The 12,054-nt window shown below is 41.5% G+C and overlaps 1 protein-coding gene across 4 annotated transcripts in view; it reads right to left on the bottom strand.

Annotated features, from left to right (window-relative positions):
* Positions 1 to 634: 634 nt before the first annotated feature.
* The window catches only part of KAZN (kazrin, periplakin interacting protein), a 196,786-nt gene continuing 185,366 nt past the window's right edge, over positions 635 to 12,054 (bottom strand). For 3 of the 4 annotated variants that reach the window (XM_066606724.1, XM_066606725.1, XM_066606726.1), the window contains one exon: positions 635 to 6,367. In XM_066606724.1, the coding sequence (XP_066462821.1) occupies positions 6,200 to 6,367 (168 nt within the window). In that variant the 3' untranslated portion in view covers positions 635 to 6,199. Of the gene's footprint in view, positions 6,368 to 11,836; positions 11,966 to 12,054 lie in introns of all 4 variants that reach the window. The other variant, XR_010793134.1, reaches the window with a different exon arrangement.

The raw sequence follows: 12,054 nt of genomic DNA, 5'->3' as shown, positions 1-12,054 counted from the left end.
TATTTTACTGCATATCATTCATCACTGTACACATAGCCTTAAAGGGGATGTCCAGTTGTAAATTATTGATGGCCTATAAATTCAAGATCGGCCATCAATAGTAAACAAGTGAGGGTCTAGCGTCCAGAATTCGTGCTGGTCAGCTGTTCATTGGGGCAGTGCATTTGGCAAAGCAACATTACCCTCACTACAGTGTCCAGGGAAATTGCAAAGAGGCTCCGCAGCAGACTAAAGATGTCATAAAAACTTCTTTTTTATTTCAAATCCATAAAATTGGATACACACAGCGACGTTTCGGCCGGTGGACGACCTTTTTCAAGCAGTCCAGGTTTGGTATTACAGGCAAAGTTCCTATTCACTTCAATGAAACCTTTGTAATACCAACACTGGCCTCTACATTGGGAACAGCGCTGTCTGCTACCTGCTGAAATCAGTTCAGTGGATGAGTGCGAACAGCTATCAAAAGGGAGACTGATGCAGCAGACCCCTGCTGTTCTCCTATTGATGGCCCTATCTTGTGGACAGGCCATCAATAGTTTACAACTGGACAATCCCTTTTAACCATTCATGGCCCAGAAAACTACACCTAAAATGCAAAATACTCCCAAAAGACATGATGACCACACACACCAGCAATATTTTAAAATAAGCTTTATTTGTTTCTTTTTGCCTTCATGCCTTTAGAATTTCTTCCCCCTTCAGGTAAGGGGATTATATAACTAATGATACTAATCATCATTAAACTATGTATTCTCGTTCTCTTAAATAGACCATTTTCTTAGTAACTTATTTTTATTTTTTAGAATTATTTCCTAAGCATGTAATGAAAAATACTAAACAATGAGCTTTTTTAAAAAAATAAAACACAGGAAAAAGAAAAAAAAAAAAGCTTTTATAAAACATTTTTCGTCTGAAGGCGAGAAATCAAAGCGCGGCGGCTTCCCTTCCTATAGATCAGACGTATCCCTTTAAAAAGCTGTAACGTTATTAAGCCACTGATTCCCAGTGATCACACACATCATATGAACAAGAAAACAGATTTAGGTTTTTAAGACTAAATATCCCTTTAAATAGGGTGCACTAAATTCAAAAATACCATCTAACATTATCAAATGTTTCATGTTACAGTTTTCAGAGGTTGACATTCATTTTTCTTGTCAAAAACAAAAAAAAAAAAACAAAAACAAAAAAAAACACTACATTTTTACAATAAAATTGGCAGCATTATATATCCCACTCATCTAGACATTAGTAAAAAGTGAAAAAGCACAGAGCTGGTCACAGGCAACTCAACCAGTCTGAAAACGAGATCGAATACATACGAAGTTACTTGCACAGAATCAACTCGGATCTGTGAAAAATGCCCAAACAAAAAAATGTGTATATCTGCTGCTGCAGCCAACGCGGCCCAAAATTGCTGCATTTTCATAAAAAAAAAAAAATTACCAAACACGGGTCTTTACTGTTTTCACACCAAGCAAATTGGATTGATCCAGGGTTATATAGACGATGTTCAAGAAAAATACAATGCTATGAGGAATAGATTTTACTATCCACGGCTATGGCTGATTTAAAGGGGTTTTCACACGACTTAAAGGGAATCTGTCACTTATTTTTAGCCTTATGGGCAAAGCTTATGGGCTAAAAGTAGGCGATCCGCTGAGTCCGGGAACATAAGTGTTCTACTTACCTTCCCCATCGTTGCCCCACTGTCAACGAGCCGCCACGCAATGCATTGAGCGGCGCTGCCAAGTAGTCCATACGTTATAAAATTAGAATGGAAGGACTGCTTCGCAGCAGCGCTGAATGCACTTTCAGGACGCATACCGCGGGGAACAATGGGGAAGGTAGGTATAATACATCCCCGGACTCAGCAGGTCACCTACTTTTAGTCTATAAGTTTAGCTTACAGGGCTAAAAGTAAGTGACAGTCTCTTTAAAAAAGCTTCACAACCACTCTGTCCTTCCTGGCCACGACATGTGACTGCTGTAACCAATCACTGGTCACAGCAGCGATCTTCTATAGCCAGTGATTGGTTGCCATAGTCACATGTCCTGATCAGCAGCAATCGGGAAGGACAAAGTAATTGTGGCGCAATGTTAAGTTGTAGGAAAGCGCCTTGAACGACCTCATGTTCGTTAAATAATATACAGATTCTTTTTATATAGAGGTTTAGGTCAGGAATATAGATCATGTCATACATACAGGCGGTTTAATGAGACATTAGATTCCATAGGAGTGAAGGCTAGGGCTACAAAGCAACACGCATGAATTGCGATATAACTGTGATGGGACCTTAGTGGTCGGAAATAAAGTTAGGCACAACTTTGTGATCATTGCAAAAAGTTTGATTAAGTCAGATTTTTTGGGGGATGATCAGAAAGTTGCCTCCCACAGGAAAACACTGGTAATGCGGCAGTTTTACAGTAACCCATGTGTGGTTTGTTCCTACAGCGTTATCCACTATGCTGTGTGATTATGTCAAGGGGTTCCATCACGGCCTAAAAACAGCAATGTGACGGAACCCCGAATAGAACCAAATGGGACAATTGACTGTCATTAGTGAAGCAGACACCACTTTGGTCTTACAAGGCTTTTATTAGTTGACGATGCTATTCTATACTCCAAATATAATGAACGGAAGCCCTCCTGAACCAAAGTGGTGTCCGTTTCACTAATGGTTCTGTTTAACTCCACTCGGGTGTTTAGTCACATTGCCGGTTTCAGCCGCCATGGTACCCCCTGTGTAGTAGGTTATGCTGCGTAGCTCCAGTCCACTCAATATTATTTTACTTCAATAGATCCAAAAATTCTGTAAGCATTATTGTATTAATATATCTTTGTAGCAATAAAGGCTCCATTTTTCCAAAATAACCAGAATAGACCTACACTTAAAAGGGTTTCCTGGGACTAACATATTGATGCCTTAATTGTAACCTAAGCCAGGCCCAGTACCGTACACCAGGGGCGTAACTATAGACGGTGCAGGGGATGCGGTTGCACCCGGGCCCAGGAGCCTTAGGGGCCCATAAGGCCTCCCTTCTCCATATAAGGAGCCCAGTACTATGAATAAAGCATAATAGTTGGGGGCCCTGTTACAGGTTTTTCATTGGGGCGCAGAAGCTTCAAGTTACACCTCTGCCGTACACTGTATAGCAGCTTAGTACTACTTACTTGAATGGGACTGAGCTGCTCTCAGCCCATGTGACTTCTAACTAGTGTTGAGCGATTAATGAAATAATCAGGTTGGGAATGATTTTAAAAATAATTGTCATTTCAGACTCCTGAATGTGACTTCCATTAAAATTAATTAGGGGGCAAAAAAGCGGTTTCCATAATTTGGCCCCCTCGAATAACTATGGAAGTAGTGATGGTGACCCAGTGGTTAGCACTGCTGTCCTGCAGTGGTGGGGTCCCAGGTTCAAATCCCCATTAGGGCAGATTTACACCTAGCACTCCAGCACTTCAAGGCTGCAGTGTTAAGCCAACAAACCTGTGATTTCTGCTCTAAGCAGAAAGCCAATATTTTGGCGATTTTTGCTAAAAATCAGAGCGAGATGATCCAATACAATTTTTTACAAAAATCGTCCCAATTTTATCGCACAGCCAGTCATGATAAGCAACACTACTGATGAACATATCACAGGTCAGAAAAGAGGCTGTAGCAAGTGTTCACTGAAGCTCCACGGCCTTTTCAAATGAGCTGATTGGTGGGGGATCCCAAACGGTGCACCCCGCTGATCAAATATTGATGAAAAGTTATCAATATCTTAGTCCCAAAAAACCCTCTAAAAAAAACTTTTCTTGCATCCCAAAGCCTCCACTAGAGGGAGCTTTTTGTATACTGTGACACAGAGTTCAAGCTATACACAGTACGCAGTAAGCTCCCTCTAGTGGTGACTGCAGGTAGCTAAAATATGATTTTTTTTTTCACTTAAAAGGATTGTCCAGTTGTAAACTATTGATGGTTTGTTCACAGGATAGGTCATCAATAGTATATCAGCGGAGGTTTATGAGCCGGGACCCCCACTGATCAGCTGTTCTCAGGGCCGGTGCTTATTGAGCCGATTTCTGCAGGAAGCAGACCGCTCTGTTCCCACTGAAATGACCCATTTTGATATCCACAGCCGAAGTTCCCATTCATTTCAAATTGGAACTTGACTCAATGCACTGGCTGGCAAACAGCTGATCGACGGCGTCCCAAATGATAGACCTCCTCCAATCTACTATTGATGACCTGAGGATAGAACATCAATAGTTTAAAGCTGCACGACCCCTTTAATGCTACATCTATGCGAAGCTCTGAATCAGAAAAATGGAGTTCTTACTTGTAAAGATATTTATTAGAATTGACATCCTAAACATGATGTATAAACCAAACCTTCTGAGGGGGCAGAAACTTAAACCATGCACATGATCCCCCTTATTGGGAAGATATCAATTCCCTGGACTAGACCATTATCTATAGGCCATTACCGATTAGTCCATGCTCCACACAAATAATGCCTCACAAACGGGAGGATGGGGGTGGGGTGGGATCAGTTGCATTTTAAGTGTCCGCTAATTTTATAACATGATTAGCAACTAAACAAAGTGGTCAGGGATGAGAAAAGCAAAAAAAAAAAATGTGCATAATAAATAGTAATAAAGTACATCTGATGATCAGACTCTACATACAAAAGGGATAAATACTGCAGATATGGCAAAAGTTGGATTTTGGAAGACATAACCAAGCGAATATTAAAATTACTTAAGTTATTCGTGCGATTTTGGTTGAGCTGCATTAAAATGTGACTGAGCCCACTCGTCTTGATACAATAATGGGAGGGGCCGCAGCTTTTAGAACACATGATATAAACATACCCTTCATCCTGTAGGAAAAATAGAACTTCAACAATTACTTTTTTTTATAATTTAGATATAACAACTTTGTGCATTTATGCAAATAAATACAAAAAAAAAAATACAAGAATGTAAAAGAAAAAAAAAAAAAAAAAGGAAAACTATTTTATCTGGCAGGCATTAAGAGTGTTTAAAGGGAACCTGCCAGCACCTTTGGGCCCTATAAACTACGTTATAGGGCTCAAAGCTGGGAGAACGGGGGTTCCAAGAAGCTGCTCCTCGGGACCCTTATTCCAGTGCAGCTCCCCCGAGAAATCAGTGCAAGCACACAGAGCGCGACTTATTTCGGACGGATCTGTGCGCATGCCTCTCTCATTGATCTCCACGGGCGCATGTGTGCACATAGCCTTCTAAAAAGAGTCATGCTGAGTGTATGCTCCGATTTTTCAGGGGCACAGGATATAAAAAAATAAAAAAAACAGCTACCTGGACCCCCTGCCCCCTCACCTTTGAGCTCTGTAACAGAGTTAATGGGCTCAAAGGTGCCGACGGGTTCCCTTTTTAAAGAGTGACTGCTGCCGGCACAGTGCAGGTAGCCATTATATGTGGTCTGAACCCAAAGTAGCCCATCGTTGTAACAATGACGCTGCTGCTGAAACACTCCGTGCTGCAGCGATGTCACTAAATCCAAATGGACTTGATAAGCAGAATATCGGAGTAGGCCTGGCTGTCTTGCCCCGTGTGTAAGCAAAATGGTACGTTGTAATACTTCGTTCAAGAAAGTTGGTTAAACTTCCTGAACAAAGTTCTGTACATATATAATTTGTCTCTTTACAAAGTGCTGGCACACCCCTGAAACAGGATAATGTCATTCAAAACACTGCAGATACAGAATGCATCACACTACGGGTTAAAAAAAAAAAAAAAAATGGCGCTCAGGACAAGACACTACAAGCACAAAGTGCACAGTTTCTGTTATTTACAAATACACAGTAGTTTTTCAAGTTTCAAAAAGGAAAAAAACCAAAACCCATGAAAAAAACAGAAAAAAAAAACAAAAAAACAAAAACTATACCCACTCCCCAAATAAGGATGCACAAAAATAAAAAAATCCAGTAAAGACAAAAGTTACAATACAACAGCATCGCTAAAAGGACAACAATCAACACCTTTATACACTTCTTTATGTACAGCAATTACAAGAATCGGCGATGCAAATAAAAGTGAAAAACAAAAAATTAAAAAACAAAGTCTTAAAGAGAATAAAAAGGCTCACTTGACTGGTTCGGACTTTGTAAACGGGCACATACACCCTTTCACATATACACACACAGAATAAGCAGGTTCCAGAGACAGTCACCAGTCCGCATCCTCTTCGATGTAATAGTCAGGCGTAGTACCATCAAAAAGACCGGGGTCTAAGGACTTCCTCTGTTTCCCTCTTGCAAATACTCTTGAAATGGACCCGAAACCCATTTTCTCTTTCTTCTTCTTCCTTTTCTGGTCTTCTAGATCTTCTAAAGACTGAAAAAGTAGAAACAAAATAGATAAAGGCCGTTATGATAGAAGTCCCCCATTGGTGTACATGCAAACATGCTCATGGGTAGATCAAAGCTTTATCGAAGCAAAGGAGGAGCAAAGGGAGAAGGTTGCTGTAGGAATTCTATGAGGACACATGCATTGCTTCTCATCTGCACCAAACACCAACCATGCACATGCTTCCATCTTTTCATTAGAAAACCCATAAATGTGGCGTATAAAGACTTCATTTCAGCCTTATTAGTTCTAATCAGTGACAGATATTTGTATTTCCAAATGCAAGACATATATGGCATACCAATGGGAAATGTCATATATATCTGATCAATGTTTGAGAAACCTTCAAGACCCACACCTATGTGGAGAATGCAGGCCCACCAAGATTGCGCCACCCGCTGCATCCATACAGAGAACAGTCAGTATTTCAGGGGACTGTGTGTATGCCTTTTAAATGTATTGTGCTCTTCATTACTCTCTCGCCCTGAAGGTGGTGGCTGGAGCAGAGTGGAGTGCAGACAGGGATAGAACAGCCCAGTGATTCACCTTCTCACAGTCACAGCCAATCAGCACCAAGAAATGGGACGTAGGAACAAAGGTTATAAAAGTTCCTGTAGTTGTCTAGAAGATTGATATAGAGATAAAGTGTGTAGTGCAAATAAGTTAAGCTGGTTCAAGAAGCAGTCACTCGTAGACAACTTCCAAGACCCAGAAAACTAGAGAAAGCTGCGGACTCCAGGGCTGTGGTGTGAAATCCACAACAGGTAGTACAGAGCAATAAGGTAGCAGGGGAAAAAGCCAACATCCTCAAGAATGGACTTGGAATTGGATTGTAAACATTTTCTTCCTACATCATCTGGATGTTGGACCATTACACATGTGGAGCAAGCAAAAGCGAATTGCACTGTTTTTCCCATCCTGACTCTTTCACTGAGGGTTTGCACTACACTACCATGCCAGGGAGCAGAGTCCAGCCCTTTTACCAACACTCCAATATTGCAATGTAGTGTAGCTGTTTGAGGAGTGACTCACACTTTAATGGCCACTGTGAAACAGGGAACCAGACCCCCACAACATTGCCCCCATTCTGGCTTACTACATAGGCAGCGCAGGTATTTCTTCACTAATACAAATAATTCTGGACTCCCAAAGACTCCCACCACTCCTACTCTCATCTACAACGATACCCCAGTGTTACGACGAGCCCCACTAAGCTTTCAACCAGAGTTCCTGATACTCACCTTAAGACTCATTCACATAAAATAACCTGTATGGCAGCTCCTTAGTCCCTACAGCCGTGTACTATGGTACCTCCATACTGCACTGCATTATAGAGATAGTCTCCCCAAGAAGTAGTGCTATGTAATGCACCACAATTACTTGTTGTATTCCATATAAATCCGACAGGAAAAAAACCTCCATATGAAGTTGGAATCAAGTAGCAGAAGAAGGGAGGTGGATCGTGGGGCACTGAGACAGTAAAGCAGAGACCAGGCAATAGAAAAGGAAAATTCTTTAAAGGCAACCTGTTTTAGTAAGGTAATGGCATCTTCTTTGGGCTGTTTACCATACACAGTATGTTTGCCCATTGCCTACTGTAAACGGCCCAAGGAAGGTACCATTCCAGCACCAAAACACATTGCCGTTAAAGGATTTCCCTTTCCATTGCCTGGTCTCCACTCTCCAGTCTCAGTGCTCTATGATCCCACTCTTCTGCTACTAGATTGTACGGAGATACTTTTGGTTCTGTCCGTAGAGGCAGCTGCTCATTTGGCCGGCTCTTCACCGTGCTGTGCAGATGCACAACCATCCAAGGTACAAACATCCTCTTTGTTTTTCTCGGCTACCCTACAGTGTTCATCCCTTCTGCACTATGGAGTGCTGCTTTTCTTTTAAAGCGATTCCGTCACCAGGTTCATGAAGTTTGAGACTGAGCCAAGCTCCACGTCACAGAAGTGGGCTGCTCTGGTCTCTCTCCACCCACAGTATGCAGATTGACAGCTCTCTCCCTATACCTAAAGGAGGAGAGAGCTGTCGGTTTGTATGATGTGGGCAAAGAGAAAAGCACCCGTCACTCGGAGCTCAACTTCGAGTTAAACTTCCCTAACTTAATGACAAAATCCTCCTAATTACAGCATATGAAGTTGGAGGTATATTAAGGCGTCATAGCTGTCTGTTACTGCTGTATTATGGCATCATACAACTTAGAACTTGTATGAAGCTGTAATATGGCTGTGAAGCTGTGCACAGGAGACCTTAGAGTACTAACCAAACCAAAAATGTCAAAAATTGAAAAAAAAAAAAAGTCGTTTCTACAAGCTAGACCACTTCGTGTGTGTGTGTGGTGTGCACATCCCTTAGCTGCCTATACACCACTAAGCCTATGTTGACTATGTGAAGACCCAAGATTCCCAATGATGCACTCTGCTGATAGTGGATTTTCCACTTCGACAGCTTGAAAGCTGATCACCAAGTGTCACCCATGCTTGCACCTATCAGTAATCTCTGGGGAAAATTAAAGCAATCCTGTCACCTCACCTATCAGCATCACAAGTTAGTATATGGTGCTTTAGGCAGGTGACCAGTTCCCTTTAAGCATTACACAGTGTTCAATCAAATTAAAGGAGCACTAGTGTAATGGTGGACAGGACAGTGCATTCAGGGCGAGAGAGTCTTTGTAATCACCCCCCACTCTTGCCAAGAGATGAGGACCCTGACCAAAGGACCCCCTAATTCATAATGCCCTGATAGGATTTTTCAATGCTCTTTCCTATACTTGACAACCCTTTAAGAAACTAACTCCATCTATTCTAAATAACCCTAAAATACACTACATACATTAAGATATAAGCCCATCCTACTTCCTCTATGCTGGGGACAAGTCATACGGTGCTGCTTGAAAATTCATGAAACCTGAATTTTCCATATTTTTGCTTATATTTGTCCTAAAACTACATCAGATTTTCACACATGTCCTAAAAGTAGATAAAGTGAATCAAATCAAACGAAAGGAGTAAATTAGCCTTGGTCATTTATTGAAAAAAAACAAAAAAAACCCATCCAAACTCACATGTCTGAGTGGCAAAACTATGTGAACCTTTACGATAAGCAGTTAATCTTAAAGTGAAATTAGAGTCAGGTGTTTCCAATCAATGGGATGACAAACATGTCCGAGTTTTGTTTAAAGAGCAGGGATCTATCAAAGCCTGATCTTCACGTTTGTTGAAGTGTATCAAGGCATGAACCAAGAGGACCTCAGAAGAAGAGTTGTTGATGCTCATCAGGCTGGAAAAGGTTACAAAACCATCTCCGTTAAATTGTATACAAATTGAGGAAATTCAAGACCATTAATACCCTCTCCAGGAGTGATGGACCAACAAAGAAAACAAACAGCAAGATGTATAGTGGTCCGTTAGGTCACAAAGGAACCCAATGAACCCTCAAAGTAACTAAAGGCCTTTCTCATTTTAGCTAAAGTCAATGTTAATCAGTCCACCATGAGGAGGACACTGAACAACAATGGGGTGCATGACAGGACTGCAAGTAGTAACTGCACTTTAAAAAGATCACCTGGACAAGCCAGAAGGCGATTGGAAAAATGTTTTGCAGATGGAGGAGACCAAAATAAAGCTTTTTGGCTAAATGAGAAGAGTTATGTTTGGTGAAAGCCTCATGCCATCTGTGAAACTCGGTGGTGATCGTATCTAGCTTTGGGCCTGTTTTGCTGCATCTCAACCAGGATGATTTGCCATCATTGTTGGAACAATGAATTCGGAATACTAGTAAACTCTAAAGTAATAGATCAGGACATTTGTCCATTAGCTGAATCTCAAGATGCAATTATTCTCAGTAAGAGAAACCAAGTAATCTTGTAGATATGATACCTTTTAATGGCTAAGAAAAAGATGATTTTACAGCAAGCTATCAAACCTACTTAGGGTTCTTCCTTAAAGGGGTTGTCCTGCGAAACAAAGTTGGGGTATACACTTCTGTATGGCCATATTAATGCACTTTGTAATGTACATCGTGCATTAATTAGGAGCCATACAGAAGTTATTCACTTACCTGTTCCGTTGCTAGCGTCCTCGTCTCCATGGTGCCGTCTAATTTTCAGCGTCTAATCGCCCGATTAGACGCGCTTGCGCAGTCCGGTCTTCTCTGTGTTGAATGGGGCTGCTCGTGCTGGAGAGCTGCTCCTCGTAGCTCCGCCCCGTCACGTGTGCCGATTCCAGCCAATCAGGAGGCTGGAATCGGCAATGGACCGCACAGAAGACCTGCGGTCCACCGAGGGTGAAGATCCCGGCGGCCATCTTTGCAAGGTAAGTAAGAAGTCACCGGAGCGCGGGGATTCGGGTAAGTACTATCCGGGTTTTTTTTTTTCAACACATGCATCGGGTTTGTCTCGCGCCGAACGGGGGGGCTATTGAAAAAAAAAAAAAAAACGTTTCGGCGCGGGACAACCCCTTTAAGCCAGAGTAAGTAGGTTGGAAAGCTCGTTGTATCGTCATCTTTTCGTTAGCCATTACTAGGTATCATATCTAAAAGATCACTTTGTTTCTCTTACTGAGAACAACTGCATTTTGCTCTACTGGCTAACACATTCCCGAACTTGTATTTCTGAATCTCAAGAGAACATGGGTCATGCAGCAAGACAATGACCCAAAACACACAAGTCGTTCTACAAAAGAATGTTTAAAGAAGAAGTTAGTTTAAAGTTTTGGAATGACCAAATCAAAGTTTTGACCTTAATTCTATAGAAATGTTGTCAAAGGACCTGAAGCGAGCGATTCATGGGAGGAAACTCGCCAACATAACAGAACCGAAGCCGCTTTTCTAATGGAGAAGTGGGCTAAAATTCCTCCAAGCCGATGCGAAGGACTAATCAACAATTGCCAGAAACGTTTAGATGCAAAAGGGGGTCACGCCAGATACAGTACTGAAAGCAAAGGTTCACTTACTTTTTGCCACTCACAGACACATATTAGATCATATTCCTCAATAAATAAATGACTAAGTCTAATATTTTTGATTCATTCGTTTAATTTGCTTCTCATTATCTACTTTTAGGACTTATGTGAAAATCTGATGTAGTGAAATACAAGCAGAAATATGGACAATTCTGAAGGGTTCACAAACTTTCAAGCACCACTGTATATATCAAAGATGTTTAAATTTATGTACAAATTCGATGTTTTTGATACTTCGACATATACTGTAAAATTTCCCGGGCCGAATTATTGGATAGGGTCTAAATATTACACCAGCGATGGCCAACGTGAACCCTCTCAACCGATGCACCAAAGGATCGTGTGTAGAGCTTCATACTATATAGATATTTTTAGTCAGCCATGCTATTATTTCTTTATAGGGTAAGACAAATGATCTTGACACTACGAATGGGCCGTCAACCGACACTATAGAGAAGTTTAGTTATTAGCATTCAAGCTGCATATTCACCTGCTAAAATCAGCAGCCAATGAATTCATCAACACGTTCTTTTATTCCCGTTCCTATAGAAGCGACTCAGCTGTATATGTCAAGCCTTTGTAACCAGGAAACGGCACAAGCAGGAATCTGCAGCATTCCCTATAATGAAACACAACAGTCTTTCTGCCCCCCTCACAGCGCTCCCATCTATTCAGCAAGGCATGCAGCGCACATACTGACAGCAGCGT

Source organism: Eleutherodactylus coqui, chromosome 6, assembly GCF_035609145.1.
Source record: "Eleutherodactylus coqui strain aEleCoq1 chromosome 6, aEleCoq1.hap1, whole genome shotgun sequence".
Lineage (NCBI taxonomy): Eukaryota > Metazoa > Chordata > Amphibia > Anura > Eleutherodactylidae > Eleutherodactylus > Eleutherodactylus coqui.
The sequence above is the reverse complement of the archived record's forward strand: the minus strand, read 5'-3'. Positions and strand labels throughout refer to the sequence as shown.